Source organism: Heterodontus francisci, chromosome 24, assembly GCF_036365525.1.
Source record: "Heterodontus francisci isolate sHetFra1 chromosome 24, sHetFra1.hap1, whole genome shotgun sequence".
Lineage (NCBI taxonomy): Eukaryota > Metazoa > Chordata > Chondrichthyes > Heterodontiformes > Heterodontidae > Heterodontus > Heterodontus francisci.
Genome location: NC_090394.1, coordinates 39,483,182 through 39,510,520, shown reverse-complemented (window position 1 = coordinate 39,510,520; position 27,339 = coordinate 39,483,182). Strand labels below are relative to the sequence as shown.

General features: G+C 45.5%; 1 protein-coding gene and 1 non-coding gene across 7 annotated transcripts in view; both read left to right on the top strand.

Moving 5' to 3' along the window:
* Nucleotides 1–27,339, top strand: part of LOC137383323 (rho GTPase-activating protein 17-like) — a 207,832-nt gene that overhangs the window by 112,162 nt on the left and 68,331 nt on the right. For all 6 annotated transcript variants that reach the window (XM_068055997.1, XM_068055995.1, XM_068056000.1 and 3 more), the window contains 5 exons: nucleotides 8,303–8,407; nucleotides 10,119–10,195; nucleotides 24,667–24,778; nucleotides 25,072–25,148; nucleotides 26,247–26,364. In XM_068055997.1, the coding sequence (XP_067912098.1) occupies nucleotides 8,315–8,407; nucleotides 10,119–10,195; nucleotides 24,667–24,778; nucleotides 25,072–25,148; nucleotides 26,247–26,364 (477 nt within the window). In that variant the 5' untranslated portion in view covers nucleotides 8,303–8,314. The remainder of the gene's footprint in view (nucleotides 1–8,302; nucleotides 8,408–10,118; nucleotides 10,196–24,666; nucleotides 24,779–25,071; nucleotides 25,149–26,246; nucleotides 26,365–27,339) is intronic.
* Nucleotides 11,651–11,835, top strand: LOC137383725 (U2 spliceosomal RNA). The gene has a single exon (XR_010977444.1). It is a non-coding gene; the product is annotated as a U2 spliceosomal RNA (small nuclear RNA).

Genomic DNA, 27,339 nt, shown 5'->3' with positions numbered 1-27,339 from the left:
GTTCGAAAATTCTATTTGAGTTTCTGGACCCCCACATGGAGATATTTCCAGCACCAATGTGTAATTAGACAGGTGAGACTGCACTCAAACATACACTTGCACACAATGTGTACAAACCCCAACACGTTGCAGTAAAGTGGAAGGGGCAGAGAGTAATTACCCCTAGAAAAACTCCAACTGGATTTTACTGAATTGTCACCGTCACCTAAAAATTTGGATATGAGACACTCTTGGCTTCTGCCTCTCTGAATCACAGGCCAGGATTTTATCTGGGTGACAGGGGTCTCGACCACCAGCAAACTCTCCATTATGGGTAAGAAGCTGGTCATCAGGTGCGAGGCGCTCACGTTGTTGCTGCACGTGGCACAGGTCTGGACCATACCCCACTCCTGCGCTGTGGCGGTCACCCGAGCCATTTTCCGCTTCATCTGGGGATCCAGAATGGACCGGGTCCAGAGGGGCACAATGTTCAAACCTCTGGATAAGGGCGGGAAAAATGTACCCAACATCGCCCTCATCCTGATGACTACCTTCGTGTGCGGCTGCATCAAGCTGTGTGTAGATCATCAGTACACAAACACCAAGTGTCACTATGTGCTGAGGTTCTATCTGTTCCCAGTGCTGAGAAGGATGGGTCTGGTCACATTGCCGTGGAACGCTCCATCCAGTTGGACCGTGTCATACCACCTATCCTTCGTGGGAAAGTTTCTGCAGAAAAACACCTTTGACCACCAATCCATCAGGCAGTGGTCTGCATGGAATGTCCTCAAGGCCCTACGGGAAAAGGAGATGGTGAATCCTGTCGGATGGTTCCCTGAGCAGACTGCCAAAGTCATTTGGCAGAATGCCTCGTCACCAGAACTTTCAAACAAGCACCAAGATATTGCTTGGCTGGTGGTGAGAGGAGCCCTCCCCGTCAGATCCTTCCTGTACACCCGAAGTCTCACCCCCTCCGCACAATGCCCTCGAGGTGGCTGTGGTGGGGAAGAGACGGTTGCCCACCTCCTTCTGGAATGTGTCTTTGCAAAGCAGGTGTGGAAAGAAATGCAGTGATTTTTGTCGAGGTTCATCCCAAGCAGCTGTAACACAGGAGTCTGTGCTCTACGGGCTGTTCCCAGGGATGCACACCGAGATAAACGTCAACTGCTGCTGGAGGACTATCAGTTCGGTGAAAGACGCCCTTTGGTCTGCCCGAAACCTGCTGGTCTTCCAGCGTAAAGAGTTGTCACGACCGAATATTGCAGACTGGTACATTCCAAAGTCCAGGACTACGTGCTGAGGGACGCACTAAAGCTTGGGGCAGCCGTGGCAAAGGCTCAATTGGGAAAGACCACTGTGTAAGGTCCCCCCACCAAGCTGAACTGAGGGGCTGGATCCATGGAAAACCCTTCAAACTGTATCCAGAAAATATTTGTTTGCTGTAAGATGTACATGGCATGTAAAATGAAATGGAAGGGTTGTGAGGCAACTCACTCCTGTATTGAAGGAAACTGATCTCCTTTGCATTCTTTGTATTGTCTGACTTGGTGCTGTTTGGAACTGTTTTGTAATGTATTTTTTACAGATTTTTATGAATAAAGTATATTCTGGAAATATAAAAACAACAAACCAGCAAAAGCGCCAGCGAAGCCCCTGCGTTGCCTCCTCTGGGGAAGGCCCACCAGATCAGTGCCAATTAGGCACTTAAGTGGACAGGGGCAGGCCTTCCACGGGATCAAGGACCCCAGTGGCGGCGGAGGTCCAATCAGAGGCCGGCAGCTCTTCAACTGAGCAGTGCCACTGTGGAGACAGTGGCTGCTGTCAGTACAGCAATCATCCGAGGCCCTGAAACAGGCCACAGGTAAGTTTCAGTGGGAGGGGTTTCGCAGGGTGAGGGTTGGGAGGGGAGCTGGTGGTGTAGGGGAGCCGGCAGCAAGGGCAGGGGGTGGCCGTCAGCGGGCCCCCCTCTTCCCGATGTGGGGTCCCTCGTTCAGACACTAAATGCCTTTTAACAAGGGGACCCCCTCCGTCATGCCCGAGCCAGCAAGTAACCCACATGGGTTTGCTTGGTGTGCACCCTCTGCGGCGACAGGCCTGTCTGCTGCTGGGCTAATTCCGGCAGAAGTGGCATGAGATCCTTAATTAGGCATTTAATTGCCCACTTAAAAGCCTGAATTGGCAGCAGGGCGGGAAGGTCGTTCACAGGTCTTCCCGCTCTGGACTTAATTTGGGTAGCGGTGGGAAGGTGGACGGATCCCTCTCCACAACCCCCCACCTGATTATACGCTCTCCCCGTTTCCAAACACAGCACAGGGGTGAGCATGAAATTTCCCCTACAATGCTAACTTATATGCAAGTTCCATTTTTAAAAAATGTGCCAAGTTAAGTAGGAAACTGCACGGTTATCTATGAGCTGTCTTCAGAATATTTACAATTTAATTTTAAAAGTAAGGTTTGAGGGTGAGATATGTTTTCTGGGTGCTTTAAATATTCTCAATATCTTCATCAATGCACAGAATAATCTCAAAGAAGTTTGAACATTTTCTTTTCCTCAGCTGTCCCAGAAGGGCAGACTCTTGCTATGGTACATTTCCACAAGCATACATGCCATCTCTACTTCACCGAAGTGATCTTTTCCATTGTCAAAGCAGAGTCCATAGATTCTTTTAAAATGGACAGATGCATGAAAAAGGGAAATATATAACATGGGAAATGAGTGGAAGTGTAATAAAAGATTAATAACGAAATACACAGGAGCAAACCTGGTGAGCAGAATGGCCCATCTCTGTATTGTAACAGTCTGTGATTTGTTGTGTGTTAAAAATGCAATAGTTAGTTTGGTGCTAAAGCATAGAGGACACCATAGCCAGCGATCACTTCGTGCCCATGCATGTACTTCCAACAGATCAGGAACCTTGACGGCATCTTTTCTCACTCTCCAACCCAGCTTAGGGAAAATAAGACCAATCATATTTGCTGCAGTAACTATCTGGCAAAGATTACCCAACACAGCATGAACTAGGAATAGAATCTGGGGACCAGAATACTTTCACTCCCTTTCCCTGCATCAGTCATCTCTCAACATGAATCACTCAGTCCTGTGGGCTGAAATGTAGTTAAACCCCCTAAATTCTCTACTTTGCTTCTGTTAATACACCAAGCTTGGAACTCTGCCCAATGAAGTAAATGTTGCTTTGCATCTTTAATCAATGATTTCTTTCTTTGCTAAAAGTCTCTCTTTGAAGGAAGCCATTTGCTGAAATGCCACTCAAATATTCCAAATTTAGTTTCTAAAAAAAAACACAGCTTGTTCATGCTGGGTTAGGGGTCGTCAACCTTTTTTTTTACCTGAAGAGCTTTTTAAAGAAATTTGTCTAAAATATAAACTGTCCGGAGCCACGACAAACAAAATTTTAATAGATGGGATAAAGCAATAAGCACACGTTAAGGTGATAAAATTGTTTATCAAGAATCTAATGAACATTATGGAGTTATCTGATGCTGTAAACAGACAATTGCCCAACTTTTTCTGGTGTCTATAACAATATTGGGGCGGCACAGTGGTTAGCACTGCAGCCTCACAGCTCCAGGGACCCGGGTTCAATTCTGGGTACTGCCTGTGCGGAGTTTGCAAGTTCTCCCTGTGACCGCGTGGGTTTTCGTCGGGCGCTCTGGTTTCCTCCCACAGCCAAAGACTTGCAGGTGATAGGTAAATTGGTCATTGTAAATTGGTCCTAGTGTAGGTAGGTGGTAGGGAATATGGGATTACTGCAGGTTAGTATAAATGGGTGGTTGTTGGTCGGCACAGACTCGGTGGGCCGAAGGGCCTGTTTCAGTGCTGTATCTCTTTAAAAAAAAACATAAATGTTGAAAAGTTCAATGACGTCGTATCTGACTTGAAGGGCTGAATTTTTCCAGCTCGCTGCGAGCTTCAAAAACGGCGGGGCACACGTGCGAGATGTACTCCTCAGCGGATTATTTACAATACTGGGGCAGACCGCACATACCCCCCCCCCCCCCCGCCAACCTCTTTCCACCCCCACCCCCCCCCCCCCCACCCACCAAAACGCAGGCGCTGGTGCCATTTTTAAAGGGCTGAGAGCCCTTACTGACAGTTTCAACTTTTACAGACATAGTTAATATTAAGGTGTTAAAAATAATTTCAAAAATCTTTCCTGCCCCTCTCCCACCACCCCAACAGCGTTAATATCATTCCTGCCCTCTAACCCCCCCACCCCCTTCAAAAATACTTACCTTATGACCTCCCCCCCGGAAACGTTTATCTTTACCCCTTCAGGTAAGTATTTTCCCTCCACGCGCCCCCAACACTGAATTAGTTACCTACCGCACCGCCCCCATCCAACCACCAGTGCCCTGGATCAGATCTCCAGTTGGAGATCGGAAGGCACGGGAGTGCCAGCCACCGACGGTAATATGGGAGCAGGAAGGCCATGCGACAAGTTAAGTGATTATTCATTAATTGTAATACATTAACATATTGTAATGATGGTGCCGTTGCCGAGCAGTGGGGAGGGGCTACCACGAGGCCTTGCCGCCGCTGGTAATATGGGGCGGGGCCTTCCCGACATCAAGGCCCGTGGCAGGCCTTTCACGGAGGCATTTTCCGGCCCCCCAACACCACCACCCCGTCACAACCCCTGACGCCGGGGTGGCTGATAAGATCTCAGGCTGGATTTTAATATAAAACTTAGCGTTTTTTTCCTCAGTTCTTGAAATCAACGAGCAAAAGCTTCTTTCATGTATTACATTTTAAAAAAAATATCTTTTTAATTAATACATTTGTTTTTTAAAAATTCTTTAAGCAGTGGAAAAATATGTCAAAACAGCCTCCCCCTATATTTTTTGAAAGGAATTCTAATCTTCACTCGAAAGAGAGCATTTGTTCCAAAAGTAGGAGGGTTATAGTTTCCCTGTCCTTGCAGCTTTCTGTTAAGGATATTTAAATGGTTAGTGATATCAACCATGAAATAAAACTTTTTGTAACCAATCAGGATCTGTTGGTCTTCCTTTTCACAGAAAAACATAACTTCTATACCTGCTGCAAATCAAGCTAAAATATTTCCACAAGATACTTTATTATGAAGAATAAAATTAGAGTATTGACAGTTTATTTCAGTTTAAAATTTACAGAATTGTCTGAGAACCAGATGATAAAGGTTGGGAGCTGCAAAAGACATTTTTTTTGTTCATGGGATGAACAATGGCATTTATTGCCCATCCCTAATTGCCCTTGAGAAGGTGGTGAGCTGCCTTCATGAACCACTGCAGTCCTTGGAGTGTAGGTGCACCAACAGTGCTGTTAGGAAGGAAGTTCCAGGATTTTGACTGAGCAACAGTGAAGGAATGGTGATATAGTTCCAAATCAGGATGGTGTGTGGCTTGGAGGAGAACTTGCAGGTGGTGGTGGTGGTGGTCCCATGCATCTGCTGCCCTTGTCCTTCTAGGCGGTAGTGGTCGCAGGTTTGGAAGGTGTTGTCGACTGAATCTTGGTGAGTTGCTGCAGTGCATCTTGTAGATTGTACACACTGCTGCCACTGTGTGTTGGTAGTGAAGGGAGTGAATGTTGAAGGTGGTGGATGGGGTGCCAATCAAGCGGGCTGCTTTGTCCTGGACGGTGTCGAGCTTCTTGAGTGTTGTTGGAGCTGCACCCATCCAGGCAAGTGGAGAGTATTCCATCACACTCCTGACTTGTGCCTTGTAGATAGTGGACAGGCATGTGCCGCAGAATTCCCAGCCTTTGACCTGCTCTTGTAGCCACGGTATTTTATGGAGGCGCATCCAAGGGTAGCTGACCCCTGCACTAATTGGTTCCACTTTCAACTGCATTTCTTTTAATTTTTTTACGCTCCCTCTTAAAAATTAGTCTCGTGACTTCAAGTAGCATTCTAAAATGATAGCCTTTTATATTGAGGGCAGAAAGGAACCAAGTTCTGTATAGTTGTGCCAGTATAGGGCAACTTGTATTTCTGTAGCATCATTCACATACAGAGAACTTTACAGCATGATGGACACAAACAAGAAGGAGGAAAGGGGCTAGGAGGTGGTAAGGGAATAACCATTTCGAAGTTTCTGAACATGAGAAGAATGTAAAAATGTGGTGATGCAGAGGGCAGGGACATGGAGTCGGGAGCAGTTGTCAATGGGGAGCAGAGGAGTAGGAAATATTTAAAAATTGGTTAGTTCTGGAGGAACAAAGACTGCAATGGGACACAGGTCTGGAGAAGATCACAAAGGTACTGAAGGCAAGGATTAGAGAGATTTGATGTTTAGGATGAGAATTTAGTCAATTATCTGGGGCTGGAAAAGCCAGTGTAGCATGCAAAGGAATGGGATGCAGCTCAGAACTTGCACTGTGGTGTTCTGCATGTTTCGTTTAGAAAGGTGTCTCTGTAACTGATCACTGGGGGTGCGTGTTTGCAAGACCTTTGGACTGTGTTGTGTTCAAGACACGCTACTGAATTGTATTTAAATATCTTGTGTGTTACGAAAGTGCCTCTGTTTTGTTAAATATATTTTTTGAGGATTCGTAGTCAAACTGAAGAAATGTTGGACCAGTTTTTTTTTCAAGAAAGTCATCAAGAGGACACTTAAAGGACTTGTTTGGCAACATTGTTTACTGGTTGTCACATGACAACTTAAAAATAGAACAGAGACCCTGGTAAGTGGGGAAGATGTGTGCAGAGAAGCAACAGGTCAGAAGGTGGACTTTCTGTTTCTGGTTTGACTTTTGAATTGTTTGGAATGAGCTGCCTGAAAAGAACTGTTCTAAAAGATCCCGGTGACCCGTCTACGTGTATTCGGAGGCCAGACTGTATGCCAGTTTTGGAACACAACATATCTCATCTGCTGTTTCTTCAAGATTGAACAAATATTCAGCCCATGCATTTTTGTTTTGTCTGTAATAGAGTACTAAAAACAAAAATCCCTTTTTTATTTTTCCAGTTAACTGGTGTGTGAGTGTGAGAGGCTAAGGTAAAAAGGGAATTTTGATATTTCGATCTGTTGTTTATGCTTTACTTCAGTTCTGGTTAAGACTTGTTTCATAATAAACTGATAATTTTGTTGTTTATTAAAGAAATCTGGGATAGAAATAGTCTATGATTGACTGTATCAGTAAGTGGGGAAAAAGTTAAATGTATGTTGTGATCCGTGAAGAAGTGGAACTAAAATAAACTGCACGCCTCACGCCTCGGTCGTAACGGCTTTGTCAACTTTTTTTCTTTCTAAATGGCCAAGAGTATTTGATGTTTCATTTGCAAGGGCTGGCCAGTTGATACCAGTAACAGTTTCAGCTCCATTTTCCATATAATGACCTTTTAATTTGTATTTGATTCTGTAGTTACTACAGTATTGTGACATGAAATTTCATATTATGCTATTTTTTGCAAAATCTCTTTACGTTAGGCACTTATAAAGGTTCAGGAAGTGAAACAGTATGGAGATTTTTTTTGTTTCGTATAAATTATATAGAGTGTGGATACAATTGTGGCTTTCAAAAGGGAATTAGAGTCATAGTCATTTATGGCATAGAAGGAGGCCATTTGGTCCATGACGGTTCTCCGTGGAGCAATCCAGTCAGTCCCACTACCTACTCGATCCCTGTATGAGACAAACTGTGGCTGTAGGTGTGATCAAGTCAGTTACTAAGAAGGAATCTGCTGTGAAAACTACCAAGGCTGCAAGTAAAATATTAAAGAAGTGAATATCAACGCTGAGCCCTAGCATACAGCAAACCCTGTTGAGACTGACATCACGATCCCTGTAGCCCTGTAAGTTTCTTTCAAGTGGCTATCCAATTTCCTTTTGAAATCATTGATTGTCTTCGCTTCCACCACTCTCGCGGGCAGCGAGTTCTAGGTCGTTACCATTCACTGTGTAAAAAAAAAAGTTTTTCCTCACATTCCCCCTGCATCTCTTGCCCAGCACCTTCAATCTGTGTCCCCTAGTCCTTTTACCATCAGTCAATGGGAACAGTTTTTCCTTGTCTAACTTTTATCCAGATCTGTCATAATCTTGCACTTGTCCTTATTAAATTCCATCTGCCACTTGTCTGTCCATTCTGGAATTGGATAAGCGTTTGAAGAGAAACAATTTGCAGGGCTACAAGAAAAGAGTGGGAGAGTGTGACGAGCTGAGTTCTTGCAGAGAGCTAGCACGGACGTGATGGGCCAAATGGCCACTTCTGTGCTGTAACCATTCTATGATTAAGGAATGCAGAAGTGGAAACCAATGGTGACTAAAATGCAGAAGAGGAAACCCCAGGTGACTATAATGTAATGTGTGCTTTTTGTTTCTGGTTTAGATAGAGAAGCGCATGGACTCAATAAGAATTATTTCCCATAATACCCACAAGAGACTGGCTGCGTGTTTGCAGGTTCAGCAGGGCACAGAAGTGGAGAAACGACATGTAAGTAATACTGTCACGCACAACGACTAGAGTTTGGCAAAAGAGATGTACCCTCTGGTATTCTGCCCTAATTACATTGAATAAAATTCAGACTGTGTTCAAAGTGGAGTTGTGGGGAAAGGTGGACACATATTTGGGAGGCGACAGCACTTTCAAGGACTTGGGAGAAGAAAAGGAGACTGGAGATACCGGGGTGATTTCAAGGATAGGTGATTCAAGGTAGGGGTTTTGAGGAGAGGTGTGATGACAGCAACTTTAAAAGAGAAGGGGATAGTACCTGAGAAGAGGGAACCATTTAAAATATTAGCTCGTATAGAGGCCAGGAAGAAAAGTTGAGTGAACAATTAACTAGGAGGCACGAAAAAGACTTGGGTCCCCTGGACAAGATGTGGTGGGAGAGGGCATGTGGGGTGATTAGAAAGAAAGTAGAGGAATATATGCGGGTTCAGGTCTAGGGCAGGGAGGAAACTTGGAAAAAGCTTGGCTTGGCAGGCAAGGGGAAAGAAGGAATGTATTGGAGGTAACAAAACAGATGGTCTCAATCTTGGTAACAAGAAAGCCCATAAGCTATTGTTACTGGAGGTGAGGGTGGAAGGAGCAGGTGGTGGAGCAGAGAAGCCAGGGGTTATCTTTTCATTCCAGGGTGATGCTGGACTAGTGAGCAGTTTTGGCAGAGGAAGGCAAGGCACAACAGTGTTTGATTGTAGTTCTGCCAGATCTGGCAATGAATGGCTAAACCATTTGTGCATCATGTACATTCATGTCTGTGCCTTTTGAACATAATGGGAGGCGGGGGGGAAGATAGGTACTATACTAAAGAGAACAACTAGAAGGGGAGAGAGTAAGGGTATGGCAGGGGGCAAAGGCATCAAAAGTGGAGGTGAGGGTGTTTAAGCAGATTGATAGCTGCAGAAGTTATCATGATTGGAAGATCAAAGGCTAGACATTTGGGAATTTAATGTATAGTTATAAATGAATTGGGATTCTTTCCAGGTATGGGAATGAATTGGACTAAGGGTATGGAGAATGGTGAGGGCTAGAGGGATCATCAGAGATGCCTTTGTCTGTGATTCAGATGATGGGATAGGGAGATTATGTGAGGTAGCAAAATCAAGGGGGTGGTTGTGATTGAGTAGGAGAGTTTTATGTGGAGGGATAGATTGAGGAGGACAGTAAGGCAGTGAACACAGGAGAGCGGGCAAGATGAGTTGAGAAACTCAATACAGTTGTACAGCTAACTCATACCCTGCTCAATAAACTGTAACTCTGTACAGTTAGATGGTGAATAACTCTTACCATGGTGAATAAATAACTACAGTTACATTAGAATACTGTGACTGGCTTTACCTCTAAATCCCTTCCACAGTGATAGTTGCTGCTCAGCTTCATATATACTGTGACACATTTCAGCTGTCAAAATGCATGACACTGATCACCCTTGTGTTGAAGGTTTGAAAATGAAATTGGCAAAAGTATATAGACCCATAAAATTATCACTTGCTCACAAGCAGAGATCTAAATATTCTGGTAGTCAGTCCAAAATCACTTGATAGTTTTGCTTCAATCAATGTGTATAGAAAGTTAATTGTGGTAAGACTGCAGTATAAAGTCAGCAGATTTGCCAAAACCTCAATAAAACTGTGAAAGTTAAAGCAATTGATCTCCAACATTCTTCTTCAATGATTTGAAATGTTTTTTTTAACATTAACAGAAAAAGTTACCTCTGACGGCTCTCTCCCAAAGCATGGTGGAAGGAATTGCCAACATGGGAGATGACACACTCATTGTGTAAGTAACTTGACCATCTTGGAGCTGTCTTTATGCTTTTCTGGATATTTATGGGTAATGTGCCAAAACATTTTGCCTTCAAATAAAGAGGAAAATCTGAAATGAACCAAATTGCTGGAAAAATACAGTATCTAAAGAGAAAGGACAGATTGATGTTTTAGGGTTTGCATGCATATGCTGCCCCTCCCCCACAAAAAATTAGAATCTGCCTTTTCCCTTTACAAAAGCTGATTGACTTCATTTATTGCTGTAGTGTTAAAGTACAAAGGGTATTCCATACTGCTGAATACCCCATTTGCTATAAATCTTGTGATCTGATGTAGCCTCTGGTATTAAATTAGTATTTTACCCTGGGTTTTTTACACAATGGGCTGATGTGTTGTCCTTTGGGATTTTTTAAAGACTTTTTTTCCTCTCTCGAAAATTCTGATGGTTGCTGGGATATAGTTTCCACAGATACCTCACCCAAGTGGCAAATGGTTTGACTGGACCAGGAGGGGTTACAGATAGCCACATGTATATGTTTTCCAGCAGTGGTAATTAGATAGTAACAGGGAGTGGAAAGCATGATTTAATTTTCCCTTCCCTAGCCCATGAGGCACAGAGTCCAATTATTGAGCCCTGCTGCCACTGGCTGACTTTAGCTAACTCCATGCTGAGTATCAATTGAACCATTACCTTCTGGTTAGTGTGACTCAGTACATGTTGACTGAGCCATCAAGGGAGCCCTACTTTTGCAGTTTTGGATTAAAAGTGCAGACCCTTAATTTAGTTTTGCTGCTGCAAATTAAATTCCTAATATTCCCCAGTAATCCTAAAATATTTTGTTTGTGTATGTGAGAGAGCGAGAATGTAATTCATGTGCATTTGAAACTGCAACACTAAATGCAGTACTCCAAGGATAAGTAACACAATTCTCTTAACATTTTAAAATCTTGGTACTTAGGCTCAGGATTATCTCTCTTCAGGTTACAAATGAATAGTACTTAACTTCTAACATAATCTGTAGTGTATAATTAAATCAAATTTATAAAGTTATTTCTATTAATCACTTCTCTTTTTCCTCCCCTCACCACCACCCCATCATAATTTTTCTATTGATTAACTTTGCAAAAAGGACAGGGTGCCCCCGTCCTTGTATTCAGTACTTTTCCACCCAACTGGAAGAAAGGGCTGGCTAACTCCCGAAAACAGGTGTGGGAATTGCAGTAAGCAATTAACCCTGTCCATTCATTGCACTACATGCAGCATGTTAAATTCATGCTGCCTGCTGTTGGTTGGCTGCATGTATCAGCAGGAGGCTCAATATTGCAAGTGGCTAGCACTACTTAAAGCTTAAAGGCAGCCTGTACCTCTTAAAGGTGAGGGGAGCATTATGGCTGCAAGAAATGGGGGAATCATTTGAAAACTGAGTCTGTGCTCAGATACTTTCAGCCATGGCTGAAGATGCGAAAATGCGCTTCTCGGCCTTTTGGCTAAGATCAAGTGTAGTATCTGTTCTTATCAGTGCTTATTTGATTGAGAAGAGACCTTGATCATTGCCTTTTGATCCTTGGGAAGCTTTGAGTAAAATGGCTATAACCAATTTTCGAGCTTCGGCCCAGGGAGTGCGCAACACCGTTCGGGTGGTCGTGAAGGACAAGGAAGGAGATGCACTGGTCGATCGCACCTTCTTCATCAAGAAAATTCTCTTCGATTGCTGCGGATTTCAAGCGACGGACGTCTTCTGCCTGCAGGATTTCCCCAGCAGTGGATACTTCGACGTGACGTTCCGGAACGTGGCGGGATGCATCAAGTTCCTGAAGGCGTTCAAGGAGAAAGGGGACCGGGCGCCACTGTCGATCCTCACAGCGGAGCCGCTCTTCACGCTTCCGTCTCAACGGGACCGGGTGGTGACGATTCACCTCTACAACCCCCATGTTCCGGTGGTGGATGTACTCACCTTTCTCGCCAGGTATGTCGAGGTGGCCGGCAGCAGCACTGATGTCAAGGACCCCTTTCGGATCTGGACCAGCAAGCGGCAGGTCAAGGTGACCTTGAAGGTAGATCCCAGTGGAGCCATCATCCACCCTCCCTCCAGCTTCGCTATCGGGGGAAGTCGAGGCTTCTTGGTCTACGCTGGGCAGCCCAGAGTTTGCCGCACCTGTGGCAAATCTGGTCACATGGCAGCCAACTGCAGCACGGTTGTTTGCAAGAACTGCAAGGAGGAAGGCCATCAGACCAAGGACTGTAAGCAGACTAAGTGTTGCAACTTGTGCGGTGCGGCAGGCCATCTCTACAAGACCTGCCCCAAACGTTGCCTCAGCTATGCTCAGGCGGCAAGGTCCAAGGAAAGGCCGGGAGAAGGTTCCACGAAGGCGTCCGCTGTTCGAAAGGAGACCAGCAACCTTCTCCGCAGTGAGGAACTTCAACCTGAGAAGGAAGGGGAGGCGGCTGAAACCAACGACCCAGCACCTACCCAGTGCCCGGAAACCCCTCCTCCACAGACAGAATCAATGGATGAGGAGGCAGCAGTTGGACAAACAGGTCAGTGGCAAGTGGTCCAGAGGAAAACCACAAAGAAAAAACATCCCAAAGCCACCACCCAAACCAGTGGCAAGAGGAGGCTCTCTTCTGAATCAGACTGCAACAACTCCTCTTCACTGGACGGGGAAATGCTGGAACGACAGCCCCTTCAAAAGAGGCGGCAGAACTCCGAGATGGATGATAAAGCATCCCAGCCCTCGGGCACTGGAAGCTGTGATGGGCCCGGCGTGGCCCAACCCCAATGCCCCACACGTAACGACGTGGCCAACGCATCTCAGCTCCGGGACACCGGGAGCAAAGACACGTCTGGCGCACCTGAGCTCCGGGACACCGGGAGCTGTGATGTTTTCGAGGAGGAACAGATGGAAGCAGCTGAGGACAACCCAATCCTCTCTGCCTACAAGACCCCCCCCGATGTCACCCCAGCGGCACAAACCCTGCATGAAAAATCAGGAGGGGTTTCTGAGCCCAACCAACGTGAAACTGCTTGCGCACACGATGGGTATGCAGGAACATCCCGAAGGGGAAGGACTGGGACTAGCGAGGACAAATGGTATGGGAAGCAACAACTAATTTTTAGATAAAAATGGGTGTAAGAATTGCTTCCATTAATGTGCGTAGCATTAAATCTACTACGCGATGTGTTTCAACCTTGGATTACCTTGCCAAGGTCAAAGCTGACCTACTGTTTCTGCAGGAGTGTGGAATACCACACCTCAGCACCTACAGGCAGTGGTCGCGATGGTGGTCCCACGGGCCATCGATCTGGTCGGGGGGAAATGACTGCCGTTCCTCCGGCCTGGGTATTCTGCTGCGGGGAGGTAACTTCACCATCTCCGAAGTTAAGGAGGTGGTGGGCGGCCGCCTCCTCGTAGCAGACGTGATGTACAACAACGCTCCGCTCCGGTTGATCAACGTGTACGCCCCGGTACAACGCAGCGAGCGGCTGACCGTCTTCCAGCAGCTCCCACTGCTGCTGGCGACGTCCAGGCCGGTCATCCTAGGCGGTGACTTCAACTGCATCATCGATGCGGCTGGACGATCCGGCAGTGACGACAGCAAACTGGACGCTACATCCAGATTCCTAATAGAAACAGTTAAAGATGCCAAACTGCACGACGTCTTCAGCAAACCTGCAGACGGAGCGCAGCGCAGATACACATGGTCAAGATCGGACGGGTCTGCCCGTTCCAGGATTGACTTCCTGTTTGTGTCCCGTGCTGTCACGGTCGGATCCACCGACGTCAAGCCGGTGTTCTTCTCCGACCACTGCCTCTTACTGGCCGACTGTCACTTACAGGACGACCAGCGGGTTGGCAGAGGGACGTGGAAGCTCAATGCGACACTGCTGACCCCAGAGAACGTTGAGGAACTCAAAAGGGATTACAAAGGTTGGAGGACCGTGAAACCCCTCTTTGAGTCTCCAGTTCACTGGTGGGAAGCGATTAAGGAGAACATCAAGAGGTTCTTCATCCACAAAGGTGTTCAGAAGGCGAGAGAGAGACAGAGGGAACTGTCCCGACTCCAGAAAATTATGCAAAATCTACTCCGGTTGCAGTCAATGGGGGTCGAGGTCAAGGAGGACCTCCAAGAGGTGAAGAGCCAGCAGGCCTCGCTCTTTGCCAAGGAGGCCTCCAAGATCATCTTCCGGTCCAGAGTCCGCTCCATCGAGCAGGATGAGACGTGCTCGCGTTACTTCTTCCAAAAGGTACACAGAGAGAGCTCTGTTATCAGCAGCCTGAAGGAAGAAGATGGCTCGGAAACGTCTTCGCAGTCCGACATACAAAGGATCAGCAAATCCTTTTATGCTGGGCTGTATGACGCGAAGCCCACAGACAGCAGAGCCTCCCAGTCCTTCCTGTCATCTATCACAGAGGTCTTAGATGACAGCATGAGGGAGAGACTGGACAAGCCGCTAACTCTGGACGAGCTGACAAAGGCCGTCCAGTCTTTCGAGACGAGTAAAACTCCCGGGAGCGACGGCTTACCGGTCGAGTTGTACTCGGCCCTGTGGGACTGGGTCGGCCCGGACCTGCTGGAAGTATACGAGAGTATGCTCCTGGCCGGCAGCATGTCAGAATCCATGAGAAAAGGCATCATCACCCTCATTTACAAGCAGAAGGGGGAGAGGGCAGAAATCAGAAATTGGCGGCCCATCTCACTGCTTAATGTTGATTACAAGATTCTGTCCAAAGTCATAGCCAGTCGAGTCAAGTCTGCTCTGGAGTTGGTGATTCACCCCGATCAGACCTGTACTGTACCCGGCAGGAAGATCTCTGATAGTCTCGCGCTACTCAGGGATACGATCGCCTACGTACGGGACAGGAGGGTGGACACCTGCCTCATCAGCCTGGACCAGGAGAAGGCTTTTGACAGGATATCGCACACCTACATGATGGACGTGCTTTCCAAAATGGGGTTTGGGGAGGGAATCTGCAATTGGATCCAACTGCTCTACACAAACATCAGTAGCGCAGTGTCAATCAACGGGTGGGAATCTGAAAGTTTCCCGATCAAATCTGGAGTCAGACAGGGCTGTCCTCTGTCCCCGGTCTTGTTTGTTTGCTGTATTGAACCCTTTGCTGAGTCTATTAGGAAGGATGCGAGCATAAGAGGGGTGACAATCCCAGGCAGCAGAGGCACTCAGGTCAAAACCTCCCTGTACATGGATGACGTCGCCGTCTTCTGCTCGGATCCGCTGTCCGTGCGCAGACTGATGAGCATCTGCGACCAGTTCGAACTGGCCTTGGGAGCCAAAGTTAACCACGGCAAGAGCGAGGCCATGTTCTTTGGGAACTGGGCTGACCGATCCTTTGTCCCCTTCACCGTCAGGTCAGATTACCTGAAGGTGCTGGGGACATGGTTCGGAAGGGCCGGGGCGTGCACCAAGACATGGGAGGAGCGAGTAGCCAAGGTACGACAAAAGTTGGGCATGTGGGGGCAGCGATCTCTCTCCATTGTGGGTAAGAACCTGGTCATCAGGTGCGAGGCGCTCACGTTGTTGCTCTACGTGGCGCAGGTCTGGCCCATACCCCACTCCTGCGCCGTGGCAGTCACCCGAGCCATTTTCCGCTTCGTCTGGGGATCTAAAATGGACCGGATCCGGAGGGACACGATGTTCAAATCTCTGGACATGGGCGGGAAAAATGTACCCAACGTGGCCCTCATCCTGATGACCACCTTCGTGTGCGGCTGCATCAAGCTATGTGTAGATCCCCAGTACGCAAACTCCAAGTGTCACTACGTGCTGAGGTTCTATTTGTCCCCGGTGTTGCGAAGGATGGGCCTGGTCACATTGCCGCGGAACGCACCATGCAGTTGGGCGGCGCCGTACCACCTATCCTTCGTGGAGCAGTTTCTGCGGAAAAACACCTTTGACCACCGGTCCATCAGGCAGTGGTCTGCACGGAATGTCCTCAAGGCCCTACGGGAAAAGGAAACGGTGGATCCTGTCGGATGGTTCCCCGAGCAGACCGTCAAAGTCATTTGGCGGAATGCCTCATCACCAGAACTTTCAAACAAGCACCAAGACGTAGCTTGGCTGGTGGTGAGAAGGGCCCTCCCCGTCAGATCCTTCATGCACACCCGAAGTCTCGCCCCCTCCGCTCAGTGCCCCCGCGTTGGCTGTGGTGGGGAAGAGACGGTCGCCCACCTCCTCCTGGAATGTGCCTTTGCAAAGCAGGTGTGGAAAGAGATGCAGTGGTTTTTGTCAAGGTTCATCCCAAGCAGCTCTGTAACACAGGAGTCTGTGCTCTACGGGCTGTTCCCAGGGACGCACACCGAGACAAACATCAACTGCTGCTGGAGGACTATCAATTCGGTGAAAGACGCCCTTTGGTCTGCCCGAAACTTGCTGGTCTTCCAGCGCAAAGAGTTGTCCACCACCGAATGTTGCAGACTGGCACATTCCAAGGTCCAGGAATACGTGCTGAGGGACGCACTAAAGCTTGGGGCAGCCACAGCAAAGGCTCAATGGGGAAAGACCACCGTGTAAGGTTCCCCCACCAAGCTAGACTGAGGGGCTGGATCCATGGGAAACCCCTCGAACTGTATCGTTAATATTCTCAATTGCTGTAAATGTAAAACTGTAATTGACATGACAATTGTGAAACGGAAGGGTTGTGAAGAAACTCATGACAGTATTGAAGGAAACTGATCTCCCTTGCAATGGTTGTATTTTTTGGTGCTGTTTGGAAACTGTTTGGCAATGTAATTTTTACAGATTTTTATGAATAAAGTATATTTTGGAAATAAAAAAAAAGCAGATGCGAAAATGTGCATCAAGGTTTTCTGACAATGCACTGGAGGTCTTGGTGAAAGAGGAAATAAAGGAAAAACATTCTGTAGCCACAGGGGGTCGGGGTCCCTCTGACAAGTGCTCAGAAGTAGTAGTGGCGGAGGTCAATACCAGGATGCAGTGCAGGAAGAAGTTTAACAATCTCGCACATGTTTTCAAAGTGAGTGATTTCATCTTCAAATGGAATATCTTACCAGCTGCACCACAAACCTCATCCACTATTCAATTTGCTGCACATCCTGTCTACCAACAGTCTCTTAACAATCAGCATTCAACCCTAAAATTTATATGCTTTACCTCGCCCTCGCACCTATAACTCGAAGCTCTCTTACACTGACAGCTGTTCAAGCACGACAGCCACATCACCTGAGAATATTGCAGGACACTTGCTGACATATTTCCCTCCTCCTAGCAAGTGAATGTGGCGCATAACAGCAGGCAGCAGCAAAGAACTGGAGGGAGCAAACGCACCTCGTGGAGGAGGCAGTGCTGGCCACATGGGAAGGGGCATCACTGAGGATGTGGCCACTGACAGGGCTGAAGCGATTGATGAAGTTATCAGCATACCTAATCCTCCTGTTCCTCATCCCACTTCTCCCTCATCCTTCAATCTCTTCTGACATAGAAACTGCAGATGGTGTGAACAAGCACTTCTTTCCACAACCTAACTCTTCACCCTTTTTCATTTAAGACACCCAAGAACTGGAACCTTCCCAGTCAGTGGAGGAAGAGAAAGAAGAAAGGAAAGATGAAAAAACACCTTCACTGGGTTTTACACTTGGAGCCAGCAGTGCAGATATTGACACTGCAAGTATTTGAGGCCAGGTTAGAGCAGGGATCCCCACGTGACGAGATTCCGGCCGCAGTTGCACAAGAGCCAGGGCAGGGGCACAGCTCCCAGCTCACTGGAAGGCAAAGTTGCACACCAGTTCTGCTGCAGAGGAGACCTTTGATGGGCCAGCCTATAGAAAAAGGCTGATGGGTGTACATAAACAAATGCTTGGTGCACTGGAAAGCCTGCCAGAAAGCCTGCGCTAAATCTCAAGGAGCACGGTGGAATCCAGCATTAATCTGGCACTGGTCCTTCCACAGAGCTTGGAACCCGTCCTTTCCAACACGGAGCGGGTGATCACCTCCATTAGCGCACCTGTGGAATCCACCATGATGGACTGTCTGATGGCCAATGTCTCAGCTTCAATTGCAGCACATATAGCTTTCATCAAACGTTTGAGTGCTGCAGTGGAAGCTCAGACTGCTACCATCATGGCTCTGGATCATGCTCAAATGGACTTTGAGGGCCTCACAGCAGTCCATAAATCTATTCTCCAACAGATCAGTTGGATTGTTAGAGCACCACCCCAGGATCGTGGCAGTGGCTCCATAGAGCACGAACCTGCTTTTCTCTCAAGATGACAGCATTTATCCTGCCACTCTGCCAGTGCTCTGGCTGTTGCTTGTCAGCCAACCAGCCACCCAGACTGCTCCGGTCCAGATATACTGTAGTCTGAACCTGGGCCTTCTAAGCCCAGAGCTGCTCAAGGCAATCTGCAGTCTCCTCAGATTAACAGCCTTCCACCAGCCATGCTGCAGCCACTGAGGAAGCACCATGTAGCATTACTGGGGGAAGCAAAGGCACATGGAAGACGAGCACTAAGGGAATGCACAAGGGTAATTAGTTTATTTTTGTAGGCATTATAGTCATGATTTATAAATTTGGATTGGAATGTGCATTTTCTGTGTTTATTTTTGTATTGTTGGAAAGAGAATGATGAGGAAAGGTAAGGAGAGCGGAACTGTTAGTTAAAGGAGAGGTTAAGATTGCTGGTATTAGTATTGAATAATCTGACCTTGTAGAGACTGGGCAGAAAGGAGCCACATATGTTGTAGCTGCTGTTTCTCCTTGTGCTTTGCTCCTCAGCTTCTCACCTGATAGGTGCTGGGAAGGCTGTTCCCTCATAATTTCCAGGTTGTGCAGCATACTGTCACAAACTTTGATACCCATTCAGCTGAGTACTGCAGGGCTCCTGCAGAGTGGTCCAGACAGCAGAAGCGTTGTTTGAGGATGCGAATGGTGTGCTCCATAACATTTTGTTGCAGCATAGCTCTCATTGTAGGCCTGATGCGCACATGTCCTGACCGGAGTCATGAGCCATGTCATGAGATAACCCTTGTAACCCAATAGCTGGCCAGTGACTTACTCTATGGTTCAAATACAGCTGACACATAGGAATGCCACAGAATGAAGGAGTCATGATTGCTGCCAGGATACTGGGCATTGACCTGCATGATGCACTGCCTGTGGTTGCGCACCAGTTTAACATTAAAAGAGTTGAAACCCTTTCGGTTCATGAAAATGGTAGAATTCACATGAGGCACACACAAAAAGATGTGTGTGCAGTCAGCGACACTGCTGCATGAGAAAGCCTGCAGTCTGTGCAAAGCCTCAGGCTTTTTCTGCCTGCTTCTGTCTTTCAACAGGGAATGAGATGAAGCTGCCCCTCTCTGTATAGATATCCTCAGTGACCTCCTTTATAATAGCAGTGTACTGCAAACTACGAGATGTTGCTTAGATCTTCAGATTTGTAAAAGTTAAGAGCCATGGTCATCTTAGCTGTAAGCATTGCTGCCCTTGCCCTGATTTGAGGTTTTAGTTATGGCTGCAGCAGTTGGTAGATTTAATCACGTGCTCTTTTCTGAACTTAAGCACATAAGAAATCGGAGCAAGAGTGGACCATATGGCCCATCGAGCCTGCTCCGCCATTCAGTACGATAATGGCTGATCTTTGGCTTCAACTCCATTTTCCTGCCTGCTCCCCATATCCCTTGATTACCTGAGAGATCAAAAATCTGTCTACCTCAGCCTTAATTATATTCAACACCGGAGTATCCACAACCCTCTGGGGTAAACAATTCCAAAGATTCACAACCCTTTGAGTAAAGAAATTTCTCCTCATCTCAGTCCTAAATGATCGACCTCATCCTGAGACTGCACCCCTGTGTTCTAGATTCCCCAGCCAGGGGGAACAACCTTTGTGACTACCCTGTCAAGCCCCTTCAGAATCTTCCATATTTCAATGAGATCACCTCTCATTCTTCTAAACTCCAGAGAGTACAGACCCAATTTACTCAGCCCCTCATCATAGGACAACCCTTATCTCAGGAATCAATCTAGTGAACCTTTGCTGTATCGCCACCAATGTAAGTATATTCTTCCTTAAATATGGAGAGCAAAACTGTGTACAGCACTCCAAGTGTGGTGTCACTAAAGCCCTGTACAATTGTAGCAAGATCTCTTTATTCTTGCACTCCAGTCACCTTGCAGTAAAGGCCAAAGACGACTCGAGCATTGGGCCTCACTGAAGTTGAGTTCAGAATTGCACTCAAAAGACCCTTGACTGATTTGGCCTCCTGCTGAGTTCCCTTCTTCCCCCCACTCCCCCCATTCACCCTCTTTTCGCAGCTTGCCCTGCTCTGCATGGCCTCTTAATTCTCCCAGACATGCTCATTTCCAAGGGGAAGGCCTATCAAGCCATCCATGTCTAGATGCAACTTGTTTAAACACAAACTTTTAAATGATCAGTAAGGTACTTCATACCACCCCCTGTAGACTATTGAAACTTCAGGTGACTATAGGAAAGTGCCAAAAATGCATACAATTGCACTCTCAGCCAGAAGAAATAATCCAGCAACAAACTTGTAAATAGTTTATGATTCCTTTAAGTAGCACTGGTGGGAGTTCCTTCATGCTGCTTAACTTAATGTTCAATAGTGCAAGTTTAAGATAGGATGTAGGCTGGAGCATGGTGTTTGAAAATAGTAGCGCTGACGTCAAATCAGTGTTGCACATTGATTAACGTCATAATCCTCCTGCTCTGGATGCTGCCACTGGTTGTTAGGTGCTCTCACAAACCTCTTTGCTAAGATGGCGGCTGGCGCACTTCTTGTCAGAATTGTATGCATGCTGTTTTCAAGCATTATTGGACCGTGTAGCACCTAAAGAAAATGGGTATTTCTCCTCTTACTCCATTTTGTACTTAAAAGATCCAGGCAAGAATGGCTACTTCCTCTCTGGGCTGGATGTGCATGTCAGCTGAGACTAGGATTCAAACCAACAACTTGCATATCCGCTCTCAGTATTATTCATTGCAACAGTTTCTGTTTCATTTTCTGTTGATTAATGCAGTTGCTTTCAATGTGAATCATTGTAACTTTTCTGATCTTAGGATTTCCTTTTGAGTTCTACCATACCCATATGTGTCAGCATTATAAAGCTCTGTTGAGGTGGAACACACTTGAACTGTAAAATCTGACACTAGTTTCATCTGTATTGGGAAGTTCTTAAACAAGCAGTGGTCCAGAAAGTATCTGAACATTATCCTGAGGAATGTCTACAGTATTACTTTGTCTGCAAATAATAAGTATTGGAGAAACTTAAGGGACTAAAAGCTGACAAATCACCAGGACCTGATGGCCTACTTCAAAGGGTTCTGAAGAGGTATCTGCAGAGATAGTGGATGCACTGGTTATGATTTTCCAAAATTCCCTAGATTCTCGGATGGTCCCAGTGGATTAGAAGTTAGCAAATGTAACACTGCTATTCAAGAAAGAAGGGAAAGAGCAAACAGGGAACTGGAGGCCAGTTACTCTGCCATCAGTGGTCAGGAAAATGCTGGAATCTATTAAGGAAGTCTTCATATTGTCCTTGGAAAATCATAGTATCAGACCAAATCAACACAGTTTTACAAAAGGGAAATTGTGTTTGACAAATTCCTGAGGAATAAGTAGCACGGAGTCCACTTCGACAGAGTACATGTCTACCCAGTACTTAACTCGGGAATTTGGTGAATGAGGAAATTCAGCACAGTGAAGGGAAGAGGTGATTTTCTGGTCTTTTTTTTAAAAAAAGAGGGAACGAGACCTGAGAGCTGAGGTCTATAGGCATTATTTAGGTGAGCAGGTAGGTGATTGGTTGTTGAGTTTTACAGATTTTTCTCTTTAAACTAGGGCTGGGAAGGTACAAGTTGTGTATTAAATTTATAGCTTAACCAGTTAAACTACTTGATATAGCTACAAATAATCATTGAGTGAGGTTTCAAAGCTTGAAACCCTAATTAGTTAAAGTACAATAGAGATGGATGGGTTTCAGCTGTACCATGTGGAAGCTGGTGGACACCAATGTGATTCACTGCAGCCATATTTGTAGCAAGGATCTCAATGATGAGGTGGAATCCGAACTTCGGACACTGTGATGCATCAGGGAGGGAGAAAACTACTTGCACGCTTCATTCCATGAGGCACTCGTATCCCTTAGGTTGAGTACGTCACATTTGATATATATTCAGGGACAGGAGCGTGTGACTAGGAATGAGGCTGGTATGGGGATCCTCAGCCCTTGCACTTGTCCAACAGATATAAGGTTCTTGCAGCCTGTGTGGATGAGAGAAGGAACTGCAGGGAGGATGAGCAAACTGACCACAGCACCATGGTACAGGGGGCCATTCAAGTTGGGGGAGTAAAATGGAATGCAATAGTAGTAGTGGGGGACCGTATAGTTCGGGAAATAGGTCCTGTTCTCTGCAGCCACAAGCATGAGTCTTGGAAGCTGTGTTGCCTGCCCGCTGCCGGGGTTAAGAACATCTCCTTGGGGCCGGAGAGGAATTTGGAGTGGAAGGGGAAGGATTCCGTTGGCGTGATCCACGTAGGTACCAACGACATAGGTAGGACTAAAAGAGAGGTTCTGCTAAGGGAGTCTGAGCAGCAAGGGGCTAAATTAAATAGCAGAACCACAAAGATGATCATCTCTGTTTACTATCTGAGCCATGAGAAAATTAGCATAAAGTAAATAAGATCAGAGTTGAATGCGTGGCTCGGAGATTGGCGTGGGAGAAATTCATGGAGCAGTGGCAGCAGTTTTGGGGAAAGAGGGAGCTGTTCCATTGCAACAGACTTCACTTGAACTGAGCTGGGACCAGTGTCCTGGTGCATCAAATAACTAGGGCTGTAGAGAGGGCTTTAAACTAAATAGTGGGTAGGAGGGTTCAGGTGATGGGAAGTTTAGAAAGTTTGAGAAAGAACAAGGCTGTCGTGCAGGGTAGTGATATGGGTAATGATAAACAGAGTGTGACAGAAAGGGACAGAGAGTACAAACATGAGAATGTAATAGCAAATAGGGTCAGAGTAGGGAAAAATGGTAAAAAGACAGAATTAAAGACTTTTTATCTGAATGCATGCAGCATTCGTAACAAGATAGGTGAATTAATGCACAAATAGAAATAAATGGATATATGATATGATGGCCATTACAGGGACTTGGTTGCAAGGTGACCAAGGATGGGATCTGAATAGTCAAAGGTATTTGACATTGCAAAAAGATAGGAAGAAAGGAAAAGGAGGTGGGCCAGCTCTTTTTGTTCAAAAAAAAATGAGATCAGTATAGTTATGAGAAATAATCTTGGCTCAGAAGATCAAGATTGTAGAATCAGTTTGGGTGGCGATAAGAAATAGCAAAGGAAAGAAATCACTAGTGGGAGTAGTTTGTAGGCCGCCTAACAGTAGTTGCACTGTAGGACAGAGTATAAATCAAGAAATAATGGGAGCTTGTAAGAAAGGTGCTGCAATAATCATGGGTAATTTTAATCTTATAGATTGGACAAATCAAATTGGCAAAGGCAGCCTTGGGGATGAGTTAATAGAGTGTATTCAGGACAGTTTCATAGAACAATACGTTATGGAACCAACCAGGGAACAAGCTATTTTAGACTTGGTAATATGTAATCATACAGGATTAATTCTCTCAGCAAGGGATCCTCTCTGGAAGAATGATCATAACATGATAGAATTTAACATTCGGTTTGAAGGTGAGAAACATGGGTCTAAAACTAGTGTGTTAAACTTAAATAAAGACAATTACAAAGGTATGATGACAAAGTTGGCTAAAGTGGACTCGGAAAATATGTTTAATGATAAAATGGTAGATAAGCAGTGGCAGACATTTAAGGAGATATTTTATAATTCTGAACAAAGATTTTTTCCATTGAGAGAGATCCTACAAGAAGGATGAACCATCTGTAACTAAGGAAGTTGAGGGTGATATCAAATTGAAAGAAAAGCTGTGCAATGCTGTGAAGATTAGTGGTAGGGCAGAAGATTGAGAAAACTTTAGAAACCACCAAGTGGTGTCCCATGATGAGAAGCTGAGTAAATTGGATCTATCCTCAAGTTTAGAAGAATGAGACATGATCTTATTGAAACATACAAGATTCTGAAGGGACTTGACAGGGTACACAGAGGTTTTTTTTTACTGGCTGGGGAATCTAGAACACGGGCAAAGTTTCAGGATAAGTGGTCGATGACTTAGGACTGAGATGAGGAGAAACTTCTTCACTCAGAGTTGTGAGCCTTTTGAATTGTCTGCTTCAGAGGGTTGTGGATGCTCCATCGTTGAGTATATTTTAGGCTGAGATAGATAGATTTTTGGTGTCTCAAGAAATCGACGGATATGGGGAGCAGGTGGGTAAATGGAATTGAGGCAGAAGATCAGCCATGATCGTATTGAATGGCGGAGCAGGCTCAATGGGCCATTATGATCTACTCCTGTTCCTATTTTTTATGTCCTTTGTGCCCATAATGATGTTTGGTTTGGTTTCAGGAAATTGCTGGAAACATGTAGTGAAACTGAGAATAAACTGGCATTTGAGCTTGCCTGCTACGAATCACAAATTGAGAGAGATATCCTTGATCCATTCAGCAACCTGGCAGAAGTGAGTAAACCTCTGGATGTTGTCCCCTTTCACTCATTCCCATAACACTTGAGTTAAAGTTTAGTTTCTGTTTTCTGTCTGTAAGCTGCTCAACTTCAGGACACTCACCTGTTGAAGACACTCCAACTCCAGGAATATGTCAATGCACTGCCAGCTTGGAACTTAAGCCCATATTTTCAGTTAAGAGTCACCTTTTTTGCTGCTCATACAGGAGGCCAAAGCAGAACACTGTATGGAATAGTAGCAGATACCTGTTTCACTACAATTACTTTTATTCATACTTTGTTTTAAAGATGGAGATTCCTAACATTCAAAAACAGAGGAAGCAGTTGGCTAAACTAGTACTAGACTGGGACTCAGCAAAAACGCGGTAAGAGTTTTTAAAATTGTATTGTAACTGAATTTAATCTAATAATTACTCCCAAGTCTGTGATCAGGAGTAACATTTAGGGACAAAATCAGATTTTTAGCCAGTCATAGTATGTTTTTTATCTTTGACACAAGCCAATATTCCCATCAGCAACAAAACAATAGCCATTGATGAATGATGATTTTAACTTGAACCTAATCACTGACAATACCATATGATTATTCAAACCATAACATTAGAAATAGGAGTAGTAGTAGGCCATTCGGCCCCTTGAGCCTGCTCCGCCATTCAATAGATCATGGCTGCTCGGATCGTGGCCTCAACTCCACTTTTCTTCCTGTCCCCCTACCCTTAACTCCTGACTCCTTTGTAGATCAAAAATCTGTTTAACTCAGCCTTGAATATATTCAATGACCCAGTCTACACTGCTGTCTCAGGTAGAGAATTCTAAAGATTAACGACCTTCTAAGAGAAAAAATTCCTCCTTATCTCCATCTTAAATGGGAGACTCCTTATTCTGAAACACTGCCCCCAGTTCAAGATTCCCCCATGAGAAAAAACATCTCTCAGCATCTACCCTGTCAATCCCCCTCAGAATCTTCTATGTTTCGATAAGATCACCACTCATTCTTCTAAACTCCAATAAGTATAGGCCCAACCTGCTCAACCTTTCATCATAAGATAGCCCCTTCATCCCAGGAATCAATCTAGTGAGCATTCCCTGAACTGCCTCCGATGAAAGTATATCCCTTCTTAAATAAGACCAAAACTACTCTAGGTGTGGTCCTAAACGAGGACCATTTCATTAAAAACAAACCAAGATGAACCTTTGATAGAATTTGTGAAAGATGAACGATTGAGTTAATGATGTTAGACTGGTTTTTAGGTCTGGTGCTTAAGAGTGCTCAGGCTAGCTTGAATTTAGGGCTTTGGGGAATTGGGAACAAGGTTGCATCTGGGGCTGAAGAAAAGCGTACACTGTTTTGACTCTGACCTGGAGGCTATTGCAGTTTGTTTGGGTGGGGCTTAGTTTGGGTTAAGGGCTTGAGGAAATGGACCTGATTTAAAAGTTAATTGCATGAGCCTGGTTTGTTTCAGGTATAATCAAGCACACAAAGCTGCATTTTCAGGAGCCAATTTCCAGGCAGTAGCAGCAAAGGTTGACTCCCTGAGGGAGGAAATGGATGAAGCTGGAAATAAAGTGGAACTGTGTAAGGTATGTTTATATGGTAATCTGAATGCAGAAATCAAAGTGTGTATTTGGATAAAGGTTTTGGTATGGTTTGTACCAAACAATTTATCCTTTTGATCTCTTGCCCCTCCCTGGTTAGTAATTTGTTTTGCAAGTTCCATTTGGTACAGAGGTTTGCAGAAGTTAGGAGGGAAGACTTCCAGATATGAGCTTATGTTCATTTCACAAAAGAAGACAGAGTTATTGGAAAGCTTATGACGATCACAAAAATCTTAATACTCTTGAAAGTCTAGAGGAGTATAGAAAGTGCAGGGGTGAAGTAAACAAGGAAATTAGAAAAACAAAGAGAGGACATGAAAAAATATTGGCAGATAAAATCAAGGAAATCAGGGATAGGCCAAATAATTATAGGCCGGTCAGTCTGACATCAGTGGTGGGTAAATTGTTAGAATCAGTTCTAAGGGACTGGATAAACTGCCACTTAGAAAGGCACAGATTAATCAGGGATAGTCAACATTGATTTGTTAGGGGAAGGTCATGTCTTGCTAACTTAATTGAGTTTTTTGAGGAAGTAACGAGGAGGATTGATGAGGGTAGTGCAGTGGATGTGGTTTACATGGATTTTAGTATGGCATTTGACAAGGTCCCACATGGCAGGCTGGTCAGTATAATGAAAGCCCATGGGATACGGGGTAGTGGCAGGTTGCATCCAGAATTGGCTTAGGGACAGGAAATAAAATGTAACAGTCGGCGGATGTTTTTGCGAACGGAAAGCTGTTTCCAGTGGCGTACCACAGGGCTCAGTATTGGGTCCCTTGCTGTTTGTGGTATATATTAATGATTTGGACTTAAATGTGGGAGGCCTGATTGGGAAATTTACTGATACCTCAAAAATTGGCCATGCAGTAGATAGTGAAGAGGATAGCCATAGACTCGAGTGATATTAAAGGTTTGGTTGAGTGGGTGGAAAAGTGGCAGATGGAGATCAATCCGGAGAAG